This window comes from Vidua chalybeata, chromosome 12 (genome assembly GCF_026979565.1).
Source record: "Vidua chalybeata isolate OUT-0048 chromosome 12, bVidCha1 merged haplotype, whole genome shotgun sequence".
In the NCBI taxonomy this organism is placed as follows: Eukaryota; Metazoa; Chordata; class Aves; order Passeriformes; family Viduidae; genus Vidua; species Vidua chalybeata.
In genome coordinates this window covers 7,356,042-7,376,722 of record NC_071541.1, presented here as the reverse complement: position 1 = coordinate 7,376,722, position 20,681 = coordinate 7,356,042, and the positions used below count along the sequence as shown (strand labels likewise).

At 47.1% G+C, this 20,681-nt stretch overlaps 1 protein-coding gene across 10 annotated transcripts in view; it reads right to left on the bottom strand.

The window, feature by feature from the left end:
* CADPS (calcium dependent secretion activator) overlaps positions 1–9,675 on the bottom strand; it is a 206,935-nt gene extending 197,260 nt beyond the window's left edge. For all 10 annotated transcript variants that reach the window (XM_053953714.1, XM_053953716.1, XM_053953720.1 and 7 more), the window contains exon 1: positions 9,204–9,675. In XM_053953714.1, the coding sequence (XP_053809689.1) occupies positions 9,204–9,584 (381 nt within the window). In that variant the 5' untranslated portion in view covers positions 9,585–9,675. The remainder of the gene's footprint in view (positions 1–9,203) is intronic.
* Positions 9,676–20,681: the final 11,006 nt, after the last annotated feature.

The window sequence follows — 20,681 nt, the reverse complement described above, 5'->3', positions numbered from 1 at the left end:
GATACCCACATCACCTTCCAGCTGCCTAGATTCTCTGCTGCTGAGGTGAGGGAGGAGCTGACCCCCTGCATCAGCACATCAGGCAAAGTGAAAGCACCTCCTTCCAAAAACTCCAGCCCCTGGCAGCATCAGTAACAGTATGACAGAACTTCTGTATAGCTGCAACTAATTGTTCCCAAATCGTCCAGTATTTCTTGTGTCTAAAACACAACACCTAAATGCTCCTTCCTTCCCAGCCCACACCCATCAGACAGGAACAGGGACACCTGAGGGGAACACTGAGTGAAACACAGGTTGCATCTGGCTGGCTGCTTATAGAGCAGCTTCTCCCTTCCACAGCCACTTGCACCAGCCACACATCAAGGCTGGCCAGAGCAAGCCCAGAAATTTCTTCCCTAAGTGTCTTTGCAGTATTCAGGTTCACTTGGCCAACTGGCTGGACAGGGCTACCCCAAATCATTCCTTGGGATAAGAGGTCATTTCCAAGCAAAGCTGGAAATCAGATGGGTGAGTGCCTTTTTCTACAACCAGTATCAGTGAGCAGGGAGCTGTATTTAGGAGTAACGGGTTTATTTTCCCTCTCACAGCCAAGTCCCTTTATCTCACCAGGATGCCACCAGCCAGGCACCTTGTCCTCTCCAGTGCCAACCAGAGTCTGTGTTGGCTGTGACACTCTGGGCTCTGAAATGACCCTCATGCACACACCCAACAAAGGCAAATCATTGTCGCTCTCTGAGGGGCTCTGAGGAAAGCATGGGGCTCCTCCCCTGCAATGTGGATGTGGGGAGAAACTTGTGGGTTGTGGTCATATGTTGGGGTGCTTAAGGCAGTAAAATCTTTCAACAGGATTGAAGCCTTCTGCACCCAAGGGCAACACCAACTTAGCGTCATTGTGCCTTGGTAACTTAATTCCCCAGGAAAGAGAGAATGGCCTCTCAGAGCAGTCAGCCAGCCCCACAAACGTCATTGATTGAAAGCACACAGTGCAACTAACAGACATCAGTGGCTGCTACAAACTTACAGAAGCTGCAAACTCCCACTGCCATCCTGTCCAGCTCAATGGGTTCTCAGGATCAAATGCAAATGCTAGAAATCAAATTCAAATGCTAGAGCAGACACTACTCTTTACAAGGCAACCTGTGAGACTGTTTCAAGAAGACAATTATTAACAAATAGCTTCTTCTATCAATAGCTTCTCAAGGTCTGTGTGCCTGGAAAACAGCCTTTCCTCCCTATTACTGTCCTCCCCTGTGCCAGACAGGCAATTGGGAGCCAAACCACCCCCTTTTATCCCTGCTCCAAGAGATTGAAGTGAGCCTGTGCACACTGCAGTGCTGCAGCTGTTCTGGATACCAGGCCTCTTTCTCTTACAGAAATGCCTCAGGCAACAACAACACCCTAAACAAGTAGGGTGTTCTTTTCCACTGCCAAAAAGTTTATTGAGTCTTTTCCCCCCAAAATTCTTCACCTGGCTGAAGACATACAGGGTGTGATAGACTTGCAGGGTCAGGGTCACTCTGCTCCATGCTTGTACAGGATCAGATCCAGTTCATAAATGCTAAACCTAAATCATCAAGTGTGGATCTAAATCCCCCCCCACCAAAAAGGGAGCAGAAGGTGGTCTGCAGAGGGTCTACAGACAAAGCTAGATTTGGAGACTCTTCACTTAGAAAGTCTAAAAGCACCCTGCCCTTGTGTGAATGTCACCCTAATTTAGCACACAAGATCACAAAAGGCCAGTGCTGGACTATCAGCCCTGTTTGTCAGGGTATTACACAAATGCATTGTGGCATCAGCCCAAAGTTCTACCAAAGTCATTGAGGTTCTTTCAAGATGTGCACATCACGTTGCCAATCCCCAAAGATAAACACCACAGCACCGTCACTAAAAAACATGACTAAATCTAGATTTCATTAAGTTTTTTCATCAAATATTAACATCTAGGTATGGGGAGATGCCCATGAGGGTCATTATATACCTGACACTACCAAGAGTCCAAGCTCCCAACCTTATTGTGAAGTAGACAGACAGGTTTTGAACTAGGACAACTACAAACACAGCATGACTTACCCCAAGACGAATAAATATTTGCATGACACTTTGACTCAGGTGTTCAAATTCTAGCAAATGTCTGACTTTTATCAGCCTGAATCACAGACAAACAATACCAAGTATTATCACTAAAAGCACCTTTCAAACAACAATTTCAAAAGGTTAACATCAAACACTCAGCGACTGCACTTTATGTCCTGTTTCAAGAATGAAGCCCACACAATTCAGAGGAAAACCTGGTTGAAGCAACCCAAATATCCTGTACCCACAAATAACTTCTTCCTAAGCCAGTGCCAGGCTAGGATGCTCTGTGTATTTTTGTCAGTACCTCCGAGGTAATGACACAGGGGAACTCCCCAGGAACCTTCAATCTCTCTCATCTCCCCTCTCCCACCCTCATGAAGAGGCAGCTGGACCCTATTGCTGGACCTTGGAGCATGCCTTCCAAGAAGGGTGGCCCAATTCTGTCCCACGGTGAGCTAGTGGTGCCACTTGCATAAGGAGCATCCAAGGTGAGGAGACAATTCTGATTATCCTGCCATGCCTGCACAATGCTCTAAAAGAGCTGGATAGGAAGGTGGCACCTTCCCTTGGACCTCACCCTGTTCTGTTTCCAGGAAGGGAAGACATTTGAGGGGCCATCCATCAAACGCCACCCACCCTCCTGGGTGACAAATGGAGAAGAACTGCTCACCACCAGGGAAAGTTCATTTGTCTGCTGTTTTAAGGGAACTCTACTGTTCTAATTAGTCTTAATGCTGAAAGACACACTAAAATATGTGATTTCTAGAGATCATTTTGGGGGTGAAACCTTGGCGCTGCTGAAGCCACTAGCTGGATTCCCATCAACACTCTCCAAGCAACAGCTTTATTGATCATCCTGTATCGATTGGTCTTAACGTACTGATCAAGTTTACATCATGAAACAGAAATAGGATGTTTACCTTGTACCACTCTGGACTACAGCACTGGCAGTAGCTCTGGGGTTTGTATACATACACTGCTAGTAGCAGAGTTGTGATGGCTGGGCTGCTACTGCTAAATAAGCTAAAACAAATCAAATATTTCTCCAGCTAACAAAAAATTGCATAGGGAAATGACTTGCCAGCCACTTTCCACATAGGTAAATGGAGAACAAGTGACTCACCATTCAGCAGAAAAAATTACAAGTTGTGCAAGAGGCAAAGTGCTGCATGGAGTGTCTAGACTATGCAAAGCAAGGACATAAATTACACCTTTTGAAAGGACGGGCTGTAGCAGGGCTTGGAGCTGCATGATCAGATAAGTCTTCTCCACTCTCAGTTTGTAACATCTCTGGCCCAAGAGGTGCCACCTACAATAATTGAAATGTCAGGCTATGGATCAGGAACTGCAAAGTTTTACAATAGCCAAAGACCAAGCTCACAGCCTATTTAATTACCCACTTCACAATCCAATAAACTGCAAGTATATAAATAGCCAAAGTATGACAAATGTTTAATATCTTCTAGAATTAAATTAAGATAAGGCACTGGCAAAATAAATGATAAGTGTTTTAACTGAAAACAACTGTTTTCTGCAGATTCCAGACAACTTGATCACAGTAATCACATTCTGCACTCCACACTGCTAAGCAGCACAGCATCTCAGATGTGCCAGACCTTCCCTGCCACGGTGATGCTCTGCAAGCAGGCTCACCTTCACTTCAGGGTTGGCACAGAGCTGGGCACAGCCCCAGCCAAGAGGCCCTCAGCCCTCATTTGATGGTGGCAGTGGCCTGTGCCCACATTGAGCCATCTAAGTGGTGAAGCCAGCCCCTAACTACTCTTCCAGGTTTGTATAGGCATAGCACTAATAATTATCCTGCAAGCTTTGCTGCAGCTACAGAGCTGTGCATGATGTACAGCTCATGCTTGAGAGCTGCCTGGACTTTGCAGCTACTTCTTAAACAGCACTAGATAGCAACTGAGGAACAGACAGAAAACTAGAAGAGCATTGTCTTTACCACTCCTGCCCTGCAGAGCTGAGAAAACCAAAAATCTCCAAGGGTTTCTTGGGCCCAGCAGAGCAGAATCTGACCACAAAATACAAATTCCTCCAGCAGAAAGCTGCTAAAAAAGTCTGTCTCAGAAGAACAATTTGTTGGTGCTTTTATGAGAGAACTTGTGTAAGTATGGCATAAGAGTAACAATCCAACCCATGATAAGTAAGAAGTATGTGGTTATTTGGAAGGCTGCACTAGCTTTACTGTGTCCTTACTGTTGTAGCATTGTGTGCCTGCTGAAATGGCAGGAATTCAGGATTTCAAGATGCACTGTAACCAATTTAACAGTTTTTGACCCCTCACACCTGTTCTGCATTAAGCACTGTGCTTAAATCAATCACCATTCAGCAAAGCACAAGCTTAAATGCTTTGCTGAATTTGAGAATTTTGCTAATGCACCTGACGTCATTGCACAGGCTTACACAGGGACCCAAATCATGAGCCACTTCTCCCAGGAGTAGCCCTGGTAATCTGTAACAAATCTGGAACTTTTTTCATCCTGCATTTATTCCACTGGGAAGTGATTTACTCTCATGCCTGCCTACCCCCTTGTTCTGCAGGAAGGAAAACAGGCAGTGGCAACCACGGCTGCAACAATGTCTGACCTAATGTGCTCTCCTCACTTTATCTCCTAAAAAGATTTTCCTGCTGCCCCTTTCCCAACAAGTGTTTTCAGTTTATGCTATTTTGAAGGAGCAAACACCGATTCCAGGGCTGTGCTGTGCCTTTTGAACTGCTGTGCTGCAGAGATATTTAGCAAGAAGTACAACCCACATTCAAGGATGCCTGGTTTGCATCACTACAGACACACACACACCTTGTCCAACATCCCAAGGCTGCCAGCTGAGCTGCCTTCCCAAAGGCTTCAGACAGCTGGGATCAAGTGGGAAGAGGCACCAAGCATGGCTGGTCCTCTAAACTCTACTTCCAACAAATCAGCATGATCTAAAGAAAAGACCACACACATCCTGGGCATGCAATTACCAAGCTCAGTGCCATCTGCAGTAATAAAACACGTTGTTCTGAGAGCCATGGAGCTGGCAAAGCCACTTTCCTCCTGAGCTGCATCATGAGGCCGGAGCCTTCCATATCCAACAATATTGTAAGCTCTGATGGGAGTTTTGCCTCCACATTCAGTTGGTCTCTTGCTCAGATTCCCCAGTGTCTAGTAATGGCTGCCCACACACTGCACCTTCCTCCCATCTGGGGTAGAAGATAAAAATGAAATCTCCCTATTTTCACCAAGCCTTACAGGGATGAGTATCTTGCAGACCATTGTCTGCATCTCAAATGTGCCTGGAATTCAGTGGTGGCTTAAAAAAAGAGACCTAAGTGGGAAGCAAAGACAACACAGGCAGATCTAATAAGACTTTTTTCTTTCCCCTTAGGAAATAATGCTAGTGAGATGTAAATAAAAGAACTTACAGGTAGACGTCACAGACATGTAGTTACTCAAGTGGAGCCTTACCCCATAAACATCAAAATAAACCCAAAACAGAGGTATAGACCTGAACAAACTGATCTAAAAAACAGTTTTTCCTCTGTTGCTGAAATTTCTGTGGTGTCAGGATCAGAAAAATACCAGTTCTGAGTGGCATCTGCTTAAATTCATCTGGATATCTGAAACATAGAGTTTGCTGCTGGTGTAAACAAGTAGTGCTGTCATGCCCACATGCAGTAAATACCCAGCTACACCATCCATTCACAAGTTTCGGCTGCTCTCTTCGCTCTCATATACATTCTAATTTATCAAACCGCAGGTGATTACTTTTGTGGTGCAACAGCACCTGAACTACACAGTTCCCCCTTTATTCCAGGATGGTTCATGGGTGCTGCAGAACACCAGGCTGCATTTTCCAGCTCTGGAGCACTACACAGGCGTGTGTGGCTGCACAACTGGTGCCCGCTGTGCCGGTGTGTTCCCAGCCCCCAGGGCACCAGCCAGCTCTGACACAGCAGCACTGCAGGATCAAGGAGGGAGGATTATACACCTCAGGGGGAGGTACACAGGGATCTACAGCCCAGGCAAGAACTTCAGTGCTGCGGCCACAACAAAATCAACACTTTCTTATCTGAGAAAATTGCAAAGAAGGTGAAGCTATTAGAAGCTGCCCAGGCTCTGGGAGCCTGGCAGGGGCTGACTGCAACACAGTCCATCTCGGCTGTGGTCCTCCAGCTGTGGTGGGGATGGGCTGGCTGTTATCAGGTAACCCAGACAGGAAACCACTCTGGCAGGGCAAGAACTTTACTGCCTCACCTGCAAAGCCATGGTCACCTGCCTGGGCTGTGCTTAGGGTCACAGCATCTCCCATTCTACAGGGGAGAGCTGTGAGCCAGGTGAAGCCAAACCTCATCCTTTTCCTTCCAGCACTGGGCAGAACCTGCTGAGCAGCTCACACTGCTGCACAGTTCTGCGGTGGCACCTCCCTGACGTGGGTGTGGGGCCTGAGCATGAAGCCAGGTCCCCTGACCTGGGCAGGGCTCCAGTGGGGCTCCCAGACACCCTGTCCATGGGCAGTGACTGAAGTGGGTGGATGGGCAGGGTCAGGCCCTGGCGTCTCCAGGACCCTGCACGTGCAGTGGATCAAGCAGCAGCCCCTGCAGCCTCTCTGTCCAGCACCACTGGGAAAGGAGGGAGCATGGTCCTGCACCAACCTGGTGACTGCAAATGACAATGTTTGGGGATCTTCTGCTCCCTATTTCTTCAAGGATTCTGTTTCCCTGGCAAACTACAGACTGTGAGGGTGGAGAGGCAAATAGCACATGGGAAAGGAAGCAGTTTATCCCTCCTCTGCCGATGAGCAAACTGACCCAACAGCCCCCATTAGAGCAGGACCAAAATCCAGTTTTCTCTCACCTTTCTCCCAAGAAGCAAAATGTATTTGTTCCACTTTGGTGAGTCTTGAGCACCTGACACTTTCACCATTACTGAAGACCCAACCAATACACTGCAACTGAAGCTAGATGCTCACGAGGGATCAAGTCCCTCACCTTCACCCTCTGGTCCCCCACCAGCCAGAGAAGGAAAGGACTTTCCCAGAGGAATGTGTGAGGAAAGCAAAGTAGAGGAGCACATGAAATTCATCAACAAACTGCAGGCTCTGGTAGTCCTTTAATTGATTTCAATAGGAGTCATGGCAAACAAAAAAGGGCAAGGATCTACTCCCAGTGTGACAACTGAATATAGGGATATAGAGAAAACAAAAAACCAGAATTAATTCACCTTTTAAAGGGTAAATTCAATTTGACATATGTTATCATGGCAAATTTAGCTTTCCCAATTCCATTTCACTGCTAAGTTTGAGAGGAGATGGTCAGCCCTCAAGACACACCTATTTTAGTTATGTTAGTAAGCCAGAAATGTTTCCCTATGTTCTTCATTTCACAGAGAATTAATTATTTCCTCCCAGGATCCTGTGTAACTTCCACATAGCCTTGAGTATTGCTGCCATTTTGTAATTTTTCTCATTACTCCTCATTTCTTTGTTTCACTTGCACTTTATTCCCCACCTTTTCCTCTCCCTTCTCTTGTCCTTTCATAGTGCACTATTTTGACTTCACGGACTATAAACTGTCCTTCCCAGCCACTCTTCTCTGAACTGCTAAGATGCTGCATGCTCCTTTGGATAAACTACTTGTCAATTTCAGTTCACTTTTATGTGAGAAACAGTTGTAGGACTTACTTGGTTTTATTTCAGTGAAACTAACAGTAATGTAAGTTTCATCATCTTTCTCTAACACAAAGAAGTTGCACGGGAAACGAAAGCCAAAACGACTTCGGAAATTCACAGTCTGTTGAAAAGCATTGTAGGCAAAAAGAACAGATAAAAAAAACTCCAAACCTGGCTATAATTTCAGCTATGTACTTTGCTCAGCAAACAAAAGCAGATCATTCAAGCTTCCAGCAACAGATTGTCCTATATTGCCTTTAAACTACATGATACAGTACGGATACACTTTCCTACCTCCGTATGTTGCAATGACTAATAATAGTCCTGTGGTGTAGCAGAACTGAATGTCGTTTGCCTCAATACATCCAGGAGTCTGCCTGAATTGTAAAGGTCATTTGTGAACACAGAACAGGATCAAGGCTAAAACTGCAGTCTAAGAAACTCAACCGAAAATGGTGACAAAAAATCAACCAGCTGTTTCAGAGAGCTACATTACATCACAGACTTAACTCTGGCTGCCACAGAGAAAAAGTTGGCTACATTTGACTGGAAGATGGCTGTATCCAGATCCAGAAGAAACTTAATTTCTGCCCTGGCCCATAAGCTTGTGTCTCAGAGGAGAAACAAGCTCCAAGACAGCTCCTGGAGATGGGGAGCCCAGGTGAAGCGCTCCTGCCCAGCCTCTGCCTGGAGCCGCACACGGCCCTGCTGTGGTGACACAGTGGGGAGGAAGAGCCAGGACTGTGGCAGAGACTTCATTGCAAACCTCTGCTGATACATTTTGCCGGGAAGCTGATCCTGGGGAGCTCGCCAAACATAAACACTTGCAAGAAGTTGAAATGAGACTCGGCAACTCCCCAAGTCAGTGCCAGCACTCCCAGTTAAGCAAACTTTGCAGGAAGCACAGAGTTGTAGAGTCCCTTTGCAGGAGGCAACAGCACGTGCCTGGTGTTTTCCAGCAACATAACCCATTTCTCTCCTTTTGACAACCTTTAGATGGCCAACATCCCAAACTTCCCGAATCCCGATGTTGCGTAACAAGAAGCAACGATGTATGTCACCGCGCCGGCTCTGTGTGGGAGACCATGTCGGGGAGCAGCACGGAGGGTGACAAGGGGTCAGGGGGCTTCCCCGAGCCCCGAGACAGGGCTGCTGCCAGCAAAGCGCACCACGTGGGCCCAAGGTGCCCTGTGCCGGGAGTGCCCTTGGGGTGCCCGGGGAGCTGCAGGCCCGGAGAGCAGCGGGAGAGGCGAGGAATGGGCAGGGATGCAGAGGGGTATCTAGAGGAGTGTGCACAGGGGTAAGGCAACAGCGGGTGGGTAAGAAGAGGACAGGCAGGTGGGTGGATGGCAGGGGCAGGAAGGGAGCAGCCAAAGGTGGGTGGGTGATGGAGAGGAGAGGCAGAGCCCGACCGGCAGTGCAGAGCCGGGCAGGGCAGGGCAGTGCGCGGCCGGTACCTTCTGCTGCCGGCGGGCCATGTCGGTGGGCTGCTTGGCATTGAAGGGGTAGGCGATGCAGCGCATGACGAAGACGTAGAGCTGCAGCTTCTTCTTCCTCTCCTCCTCCTCCCGCTGCAGCCGCTCCAGCTCGTCCTTCTCCTTCTCGCTGGCCACCGAGGGGCTGGGGCTGGCGGGCCGCGCCGCGCTGCTGCCGCGCCCGCCGGGCTGCAGCCCCCCGGCGCTCCCACCGCCGCCGGCACCGCCGCCGCCGCCGCCGCCCGGGCCCTCGCCGGGTCGGCTGGGCGAGAGCCGCGCCGCGGCGGGCGCCAGCGGCTCCTTGCCGCTCTCCTCCTCCACCAGCTCCTCCGACTCCTCCTCGCTGGACGAAGGGTCCAACATCGCGGCGGCGAAGGCTGGGCTCGGCCGGGCGAGCTGTGGAGCGCGTTGGGCTGCGCTCCGCTCGGCGCAGCCGTGCCCGTGCCCGTGCCCGGCTCCGGATCCGCGCGCGCCCCGCCCCGCCCCGCCCCGCGCGCGCGGGCGCTGGCCGCGGTGCTGCACGCGCGGGGCGAGGGGAGCGAGCGCCGAGCGAGCCCCGCGCATGCCCGGTGGGAGCCTCGCCGCCGCCATGGCCGCGGGGCTCCGAGAGGTGCGGGGTGACGGCCCGGCGGGCGCGTCTGCCTGCGGTGTCCCCACAGCCGCACACGGGCACCGCGGTGTCCTCAATGCTCCCACAGCCCCACACAGGCACCGCGGTGTCCTCAATGCTCCCACAGCCCCACACAGGCACCGCGGTGTCCTCAATGCTCCCACAGCCCCACACAGGCACAGCGGTGTCCTCAATGCTCCCACAGCCCCACACAGGCACCGCGGTGTCCTCAATGCTCCCACAGCCCCACACAGGCACAGCGGTGTCCTCAAAGTCCCCACAGCCCCACACAGGCACAGCGGTGTCCTCAATGTCCCCACAGCCCCACACAGGCACCGCCGTGTCCTCAATGTCCCCACAGCCCCACACAGGCACCGCCGTGTCCTCAATGTCCCCACAGCCCCACACAGGCACCGCCGTGTCCTCAATGTCCCCACAGCCGCACAAAGCACAGCGGTGTCCCCACAGCCCCACACAGGCATTGCTGTGCCCGCGGTGGGTGTACCCACAGAGCCCACTGTCTCTCCGAACCTCCGCAACCACACACAGACGCTGCTGTGTCCTCAGTGTCCCCACGGCCACCAATGTCCCTGCTGTGCCCCTGGTGCCCCCACAGCCCCACACGGGCATTACTGTGTCCCCACAGCAGCCTGAGCCACACGGATCCCCGCAGACCTGAGGCTCCCAGCATTTGCTTTGCACCAAGCAGCTCTTCTTGCACCTCAGTGCAGCTAAAAGTCTTAATCGAAAAGTGATATTGCTGGTAAAGGTTTCATCCAAGTCACTAATTATTCCATGTGTAATGATATCGCGGTGTTCTGCTTTGAAGATTACCTGGGGCAAGCTGAGAACTTCAGAAGCCTCTCTGAGGGATGAGTCAGTGAAGACATCGTGTATTCAATGGTTTAGTTTTTGGTGATTTTCAGATCTGATTGAGAGTTCATTTACATGTATTTGTGTATTTGTGGTCGGTGGGTGTTTTCAAGGTTTTGTTTTTCTACTCAATTAGCAGTGCTTCTTTTCTGAATGTCAAAATACCTGTCACCTGTTAATTCATGTTAATAAATATTTAGGGAGAATAGATAAACATTGGTTCATGGTGATGGGGTTGTGAAAATAGCTTGCGGGAGAGGAGACAGGCACTGCTTCTCACGATGTGTTCCAGTGTTTTCACAACAGCTGGGCTTTCTGAGCTTCTTGCCTACTTCTAATTAAAAGCTCAGTGTAGCAGATGAGTTTGGAAAAACTTCTGGGTCCTACATTTCTAAAAGCCATGAGAAGTGGCTGAAAAATTTGTGTAGAGAGTGAAAAATGGCTTTCCCCATTTCCATCAGCCTTATCTGCTAGAGCTGTGGCATTCTGTACATCACCTTGCCATGGTGTGTGTCCTGCCAGCAATGTGTCAAGACCTGGGGATGACAAACTCTCTGTGGGGAAGAGCAAAATTGTAAAGTTCCTGCAAACAAAGTTTTCTGTGTGCTTCCCATTGAAAGGAGCTGGTCCAAGCTGAAGTTGGGAAAAGATTTTTCAGCCCCTTTCAGCCTTTCTCACTATCATTTTATTTCATGCCTCCCTATTTATTTTTTCCCAGAAAAACAACTAGAAGTACCATGATATCATTGCTGTAATGCAAATAACCCTGCTCACCCAAGGTGTGTGGTTGTGCTGCTAGGGGACAGGTCATACAGCCCCTGCTAGTACCATTTGCCCCCTAACATTGCTAATGCAAGGATAACTACCACAAGGGTGATGGGATGGCTCAAAAGTATCTTCCTCAGTAAAGTTCTATAATTTTTTAGTTGTCTTTTAGTTTGGCATTTCTTTCTTTTTATTGATGCCATTTTTATAGCATCCATCAGAAAAAAAAAAAAAAAACAACTTGTCCTGAGTCCAGTTGTGCCAATGCAGAAAAAAAAAAAAAGCATAAATTACATCAGTGCCAATGATGATATTATCTATAGGTGATCACACAACAGAAGAGAAAGAAGAGAAAGCAGAAGTCTTTGGGATTTTCAAGAAAGAAATGTCATTTATTGTATAGGAGAATGGAAAAAAAATCTGTGACATGAGGCTGCAGGTGCTCTCCCTCGTAGTTGAGGAGGCAGAAGCTGCAGCTCCCTGTCTTCCCTCTCCTGGACAAAACAGCAATAAAGCTCTGTCAGATGATCAGAGGAAAATTGGACCATTTTTTATGAAAGGTTTTCTGTGGTGATTGTTCTGATTGTTGTGGTAACTCTGCAGAGGTGGATTCACTAGAGGAAAGCAGTTGGGAATGACAGAAATAATTTTTGCTGGTAGGAACATCACAGACATTTAGTATCTGACTATAAAGACAAATTGACTTTTCTGACAGATTGTCAGAAAAGATTCCTTAAATTAATTGATGTAAGATAGATACATGCAATCACCAAAAAAAGATTTTTTTTTTTTTAAGAGGCTTCAGATTTATATTTATCCTTTAGTGGGTGAGATTTGGCTCACTAGAGAACTTTGAACTTGGTTATGTTTTGAAAGACCTGACTGAATATCAAGGTATGGTTCATCTGGAAGTTTTGCTGGTCCAGAGAAGCAGGGGCACATCACAGACAATGTGATTGAGACCTTATTTTCTTAATTCACACAGCCATGTTTTCACAGTGACTGTGTTTGAATGTACAGTTACAACATTCATGCTTTTTATTGAGTGAAGGAAAGAGTCAGGTCAAAAATTCTCAGGCCTCTTGCTTTCTCTTTCCAAATGCCATATTTGTCCAGAGAGATGTATGCAGGTTCCTCTAAAACATCTCTCACTTGCAGTTGTTTACATCCTATTGCAAGGCAGTGTCTGGAAGGCATTGTGCAGGAAGGGAAGCACTAGAGTGATCATGAAAATTATGTGTGGCTAACTTCCAATGGCATTATTTCACAGTGGGTACTTGTGTAATTACCCATCATGAGTGGGTAAATGTAGATAAATAAGAGCATTAGCTAAGTAATTTTTGATGTTATATTGGTTTTTATTGCTGTTTTCTCAGGATGCTTAAAACAAAAGCTCTTTGGGTTAAAAGGATGGCTAATGTTGGATGGCTAAGTTCATTTTCAAGATGAAACACAGCTTCAAAATGCATAGTCCTTTCTAGCTTATCACTTTGGAACAGGCTCCAGGAGGTTTTAAAAATCTGCCCCTACATATTTGTTCCGAGCATCATGAGTTAATTGCATCTGCTAAAACACTTTCCAGAATAATTACTAAATGAGATCCAACGTACCTGCATTACCAGCTCTCTTGCAAATTCTGGTAAGGGGCAATACTCACCGTGTGGGAATACTTCACCTCCGTGCCTGTGCCTGTTTACACTACAAACAAGAAGCAGCAAATACACACACACCAATCCCTGCGGAGGGCGAAATGCTTCCCACCTCTCATGGTTGGAGCCACTGCAGCTGAGTAAAGGAGATTCCAGGTGACCTCAGGTATCGAAAACAGAGTTGGATGAAGAATAGTGTTATAGTAAAAGTGAAATTGTGAAATGTTTCAAATTTCTTTCCATTTTATACAGTGTCAGAGGGAAGAACCTGTTGACATTAGAAAAATTGCTACTGTAGCGATTGTAGCTGTCTCCAGTTTTTTTCCAATAGACAGAGGAAATCAGCATAGATAATGACTTGTAGAAATTACGTAAAGAAAAGCAGAGCTGAAGCAGAGGCCTTGGCTTTGGGAAGAGACTTCCTGTGTATGTGACACCAGGTGCAGTGGCACAGCCTGTGCCAGCAAGCAGGCAGGACCCAAGGCTTGGGAGAAACCCACAGAAAGAGTGAACTCTGCTTAAAGCAGCCATTTGGGAGAGCTTAACAGAGTATCTCCCTCAGGGAGGCTGCATTTGCATGAAAACCAAACAAACCCACACTCTTTTTATTAATCCTGGTTAAAGGCCTAAATCAGAATATTTATGAAAGTTGGAAGCAATTAGTGCCTTTGTAAAATCTATGTGCACTGATGGCAGGGAGTTGAAGGGACTGTCTAGAAGAGGAAAGAGAGAGTAGGGCCCATTTCTTGTGCTGTTTAGCCTCCTCTGAGATCCCTTGTGGCCATGGAATATGATAGAATCCTTAGGGCTGAAAAGACCAACCATTAACCCAACACTGCCATGTTCACCACTGAATCTTGTCCCCAAGGGCTACATCCACACACCTTTTGAACCCTTCCAGGGATAGTGATTCCACCAGTTCCTTGGGCAGCCTATTCAGATGCCTGACCATGCTTTTAGCAAAGAAATTTTTCTTTACTATCCACTCTAAACCTCCCCTGGCAGAACATGAGGTCATTTGCAAATCACTTGCACTGAACATGAGATTTGGAAGCAAAGTGAGAGTGCAGACTCTGGTGCTGGGGCACTCTCTGCTTCTCCCTGCCAGTCACCAACTGCACCCACTAGCTCCTATCCCTATTCCAGCTCGGATAGTGTTGTTTTAATGAGCCTGAGGTGATTTGCCTTATATATGCAGTATGCTGGGTATGGATCCGAAAACACCTCTGGAGGGGTGTACAGAGACCCTAGCTAGGATTCTCCCTCACTTTGAGACTGACTGCAGAGCAGCTCCTGATTTTTGACAGAGCTGCCCAGTGCCAGCCCCTCAGCAATCACACGGTGCCTGCTGGCTGCTACTCGGTGTTTATAGGAGTCCAGCGTCAGAGATCATTTGCTCTTCTGGATGTTACCTGCTGCAAATTTGACCCTTTGGCAACATGCCATCAAAACATAAAAAAAAAGGTTTTGCTTGGCTGTACCTCTTGCTTTAGAAAAGCAATTTTGCAATACAATTCTGAGTTCTGTTGAATATCAGGTGAAAATGAAAGGGAAAAAAGAGAAAAAGTAGATAGCAAAGACTCTACTGAAAAATATCTTACAGCTCATAAAGATAAGAAATTTCAGCAACAACTGAAAAAAGAAGCAGAGGAGCTGCTGAGGGCCAGCCTGTCTTAGGCTGTGCAACAGGTAGTGCCAAGTAAATGGTACCTTCTCCTGAGGACTTGCTGTCACATCCTTGGGCACATGCTGTGAAGGGCTAGACAGTTTGCACCTTGCAACAGGGCACTTTAAAGAACTGGATAATGGGAGTGTGTGAGTGGGCAGGTTCGACCAGCACATGCTTTGATTCAGGCATGAATAGAGTCTGGCTACAGAGTGCCACTGGGAAACACTGCCTCTTGGTAATAACACTCATTTACAAAGTGGAAATAGAAATCCTGGTGTGTCCTAAGCTCCATTTATTTCACTGTTTCCTAAAATAGCAGAGGAAGCAATCCTTGTTTCTTGGTAACAGCGTTATATAGATTTCTCAGTCTCCCAAACAGAGTGGCTTAAACTGTTGCTCTTTTCACCTGTTTATGCACACTCAGCTAATATTTACATTGCGATCCTGGCTGCACCAGGACTGTGGCAGGAGTGAAGCAGGGGCCAAACAGAGCTGCTGGCCTTACTGAATCCTTGGCATCAGGGAAGTGTGGGATGGGGAGGGAGGCACCGTGGGACACCCAGCTGCTGTAGTTGCAGATGGTGCAAGAGCTGGGGTGCCAATGCTTCAGTTCAGCATTTCTCTTATCAGTGCTCAGCCTGCTCCTTGCCCTGCACACAGAGCATTTACAGCAAGTTTCCTTTCTTCAGTAAACTGCCACCTGAAAGGAAAAATTCCAGCCAGCTGAGGGTCAGTCTCTCACAGTGGGAACAGTTGTCTGTGTCCTGTGTAGTGGTAGCTGCCCACTGGCGACTGGCAGGGCATTGAAGAGATGGAGTTACCCTCTCTACCTGCACTGCTGGAAAACTGCAGTTTGCAATAAGATAAGCTCCTGATCTATTTCTGGATAGTGTATTTGAAGGTGCTTTGGAAAGGCTTTTCAGTCCCTTGAAAAAGTCTGTTGAGCCATTCTCTCTCTTCTCCCTCCTTTGCAGGTGCCAGGTTCTTCTCTCCAGACCTGATTAGCATCTGCAGGAAAATGAGACTTCCCACAGCATCCAGGTTCTGGAGTCAGAAATAGCCCTGTGTGCTGAAGTAGGAGTGCTTATTCCACCCTGTAACTGGATTTAGATACACCACATTTGCAGCTGTGTGGGGGGTGCTGTTGGCTGGGTTTGAAGCAGCCCTGGCCTCCACAGGCAATGTTGCTGCCTCTCAAGCCTCTCCCTGCTGCAGTCCTTCTTCGAGAAGGAGACAGGCTTTGGTGCCTCCTGTGCCTGGAGGCTGATGCTCATAATGATCCACGTGATGGGTTTCTTCCAGGCACCTATCACTACTCAGGGACACAGCGAGAGCAAATTCTGCAGGGAGAGAAGGGGGGATGTACTGTAAGAAGTATGTCAGGGCAGGGACAGAGGGAAAGGCTGAATTGCCTTCTTTGATAACATGAAGCAGGAGATGGGGAAATTTAATAGTGATAGGAAACATACTACCTGCTTTGTGCTCTCTGCTCTCCTCCACGGGCCTGGGCAGACCCTGCTTGCCATTGAGGATGCACTTGGTCCTGACACTGGTTCTGGTCCTTTCAGCCTCCTCCTAGGGTTTATTATACCAGGTGTGAAAATAAATAAAAACAAATTAGCCTGACCCAACAGGCCCTGAAAGAGACCAGACTCTCTCCACGTCTGCAGCTACTCAGCAAAATCCACAAGTGAGCTGTTTATCTCCACTTCTGGCCAGACTGGCAGCATCACATCCGTGTCAGGTTCAGCACTGAAATCCTTTTCCAAACCATATTGAGAGGATTGTAGCAATATTTTCCTGCCCAATCAGCACTGGCTCCCAGCTTTCGAGGCGTCTATAATTAAAAATGACTGAGTCTTATTGCAGATAGGAGGACCATGGGCAATTTATCAAATGCACCCTATTCTGCTCGCCCAGAGCCTGGAAATAATTGCAGCTGATCTATTCCAGCATGTGCAGGGCTCCTACAAAACCTGGGCTGGATTGCTGCTGCCAGTGCCTGATTGCCATCCCTGGGGTCACTGCAACTCAAGGTGCATCTATATACTTATTTTTGAGTTTTTGGTGGTCGTTTTTTGACCAGTCCTCATATTTCAGGAGAACCTGAACCTCTCATACCCAGGGAAAGGAGCAATTGATTTGTAGCAATTATACTCTAGCTGTGTGATTACTTCACTGAGTATACAGTACTCCTACTGCTAAGTAAATAACTCTGAATTTCTATTAGGCTTTTACATATCTTTGTTCTGGAAGACCTGATTTTACTGGTCTTCAACACATCACTAATATCTTACAGTTAGTACTTTTTTATTGGTAATTATGAACCCTTGAATTTCCTTTCACATGAGCCACTTGGATTTAGAAGTGACTAAATGGATTTAGAAGTGACTAGATGGGCTTCCTCTGGGGCCATGAATCTCTCTTTTTATTAAACATCCCAATCATGACAAATGCCTCAGAGTCACCATTTTAAAATAAATGCATTATCAGTACTGCAAAATCTATGTGAATTAATATGTAATATCAGTAAGTAGGGCGCTTGAGCAGTATTTTGGGCACAGAATAAATATTTAATGATTTCTGTTCCAAATTTAGTGTGAAAGTGATTTGAATGCACAGCATGCTCCCTGCTTGCATATCAACAATTTGACACAAATACCAGCCGGCTGTTCCTTGCTTCCTGGGGACGCTGCTCGGGTGTGGCCAAGTGTCCTCACCAGTGGCACAGCTGTGGCTCACAATACTTAGAAATTCCTCTACTATTGATTCAACAAAGGACTGGCTCAGACTTGGTAAGCTGACCTGATGCTGTTCATAAGGACTTTGCTGCTGCCATCGGGATAGGATGAAATAACATCCAACCCATTGCATGTCCCATCCATAAGCTTGGCCAGGACTGGCAGGAGCAAATGAGATTGCAGAGGTAGGGACTGGGGGACTTGCTCAAACTGAAAACTCACAGACCTAGAAAGGGGATGTTTCTCCCATGATTATTTTGGAAATGATGGTGATCATCTTGACATTCAAAGACCCATTAGGAAGAGAAACCTTTTGTCCCCTCCTAAGCTGTTCAGGAGTTGCTGGGTTTGGTTGACTTTTCTCCAAGACATTTATCTGGCCACTCCTAAGGATCATTTTTTAATTATTCACCAGGACAATGCCACTTTAAGGTTCCCTGGGAAATTCTTGATGGGTTCCCCTGGGAAAGTTTTAGGCTCCCATAAATTCAGAGAGGCTGAAAGCTGTTTTTAGCCAATCCATAGCCAATTTTGAGGGAAAAAAAAAAAAAAAGACTTTATCTGGATGCAACAAATAAAAATAAAGAAACTCAATTTCATGCCTTCTGCTTGGAATCCCCTGCTATTGCAATGTCTCTGCTACACAAATGTTGTTATGAGTTAGAAGCACAGCACCAGAGCACTACAATGTAAACATGAAAAGCCCTGTACTTTTGGTTTCATTGTGGGGGCTGCTGCACTCAGGAGACCTGGGGTGACTTTGGAAAGTCGGTGAAGAGCAATGCTTGACTTTTTTTCTCTTCTGCTGTAAGCAGCCAGCTTGGATGTGGGCTGACTCAGGGGGCTGACTGATGCCCCAGGCACAGCTCTGCTGCCAGCCTCACCCTTCCCACTATGGGTTCTGCCTTCTCAGGCAAGGCAACCTCTGTCTTATAAAATCCCTCTTTGCAACCACCTGCCCTGATTTGGGATATTTTCTCCCAAGTGAGACACAACTGGCCCAGTCTCATGGAGAAATGCAGCCCAAATACAGTCCTGGTAAACTTACAGATGATAAAGCTCCCAAAGTTTGCACAGAGCATGTGATTTTCCTCAGCAGTGAGAGGTCTGTGGCTGTGCTCACGCTGCACATTTTACAAGCTAGTAAAGCAACTGCTGGTTGAATTTGTCCCTTAAAAGCATATTAATGCCTCTTCACACCATGAATACCTCCTCTAATAGTTTAATTCCATTTTGATTCTCTAATTTACTGATGGGAAAGGTGCTGAGTTGCACAGATTTCAGCCCTCTAAGTAATTTGACATCTCTGTACATGATACCACACAGCAGCAGCAAGAGAAGAGGAAGGTGTGATGTAGGTTTTAAAAGCATTTGTTTGGATCCCTTCCAAGCATCTGTGCAGCATTTGCATTTCCCATTACTCCCTAAGTAATTTTTGTGGCTAGCAGTATCTTAGATGCAAAATTTTCTCCTTCTCTAAAAAACTTGATCTTGGAGTGATATCAAGCACTGTATATGTACATACACACAAACAAAATAATATCTCTAAATGAAAGTGGTGGTTAAGTAGATAATAATGACAGTAAAACTGCTACAGAACTGCCTTAGTGCCTATTACTAATAAATATTACCGTCTTTGTAATGATCCTAGGACAGTTTTACTTTTAAATAAATTTTTAAAATTGTGAGATCACTTATTAAAAATATTTCTCCTGTATCATGGTTTCTGTGATTCACAGGAGCATCTTATTGCCTTGGTCTTGAGCTGTGCTCTGAAATGAACATTGTTTGCCAAGATATTGCACAGAACAGAAAAGATCCTGTTGAACAGCAAATAAACCTGCATCAGGTAGTCAGCATCAGAAGATGTAATTTTTAGATTGCAAAGTTGCCCATCTGCTTCCACCACCACCCTCAGCCAGAGCGTGGCTTGTCCTACCGAAAAGCTCTGTTTCAGCAGGTGGTTTGCAGCAGCTGGTCTGTGACACCAGCAAAGCCCTGGTATGGAACAGAAGCTGCTCTGCTCTCCCAGGTCTAATGCAGGTCTCCCCATCTGGCATTGCCTTGAGGGCTGCACGTGCTCTGGGTACAACAGCATCCCTGCTTACAGCCACACAGATGCTGAATTTTCAGGACACCCACCAGCTCCCCATCAGCCTTGGTGTGAGCTTCTCTGCCTAGACCTTCTTTATCCTGTGTGTATCAATCATTAAATCAATAATCAATCAATCAATCAATCAGTCAATCAAATACTTTTAGGACAAGTCCTAAACTTGCAGTTTCGCAGACCCAGGCTTTATTTCTTTGGATGAGGATTGTGTGATCAAAACAGAGTGTTCTTCTAAACGAAAGGAAATTTTGATGTGCAGGGCTGAAACTCTGTTTGAACACTTGTTGCCATATTGGCCTTGCTGGTATAATTTCTGGCAAGCTGATTTACTGCAAGACGTTTTACTGTCTGCAGAGCAGAGGCACCAAGTGTGTGTGTGTGCCTCTCTAGCAGCTTTTTGGATCAAAGAAAACAACTCCAGCCAGCCGCATGCCACTATGGTGAGATGGCAGAGTTAAGGATGAACAAAGTAATGTGGTCTTTGGATAGGCTGGGACAGAGGTGGAGAGGCTGCATGGGGCAGCCTGACTCTGTCAGAGCCAGCAGGACTGAATCTCCTGGAGAGTTCAGGACCTCTGGAGCCTCTCAGGTGACTTTCAAGCAGGCTCTCGAGGGACCTGATGGGGACCTGATGCAGGTTTGTGATCTTGGGCATTGTACTGTACACAAACCATGCTGTCCATTCTTGGTGCTGTCTGTGCACCATGCTGAACATGCACCACGATTTATGTGTACCATGATGGCATGTGCATTGTGCTGGCTGCACTGTGTGTACCTGCACACTGTTGTATGTACTCTGAGGTGTACATGCCCAGTGCTGCATGTTCACTGTGTCATACACTCCCCATGTTGGACATGTGCTGTGCTGGCCATGCACTGTGCTGCCCATGCCATCCTCTGCTTGGTGCCCAGGCAGCATGTGGAGGGACAGCAAACCTCTGTGAGTACTTGTGGAATCATTGCTAGCAAAAACACCATGTGAAAACCACAAGCAACAGCTCACACTGAGGAGGACCAGCCATAGGACAGTTAGAACCACTGCT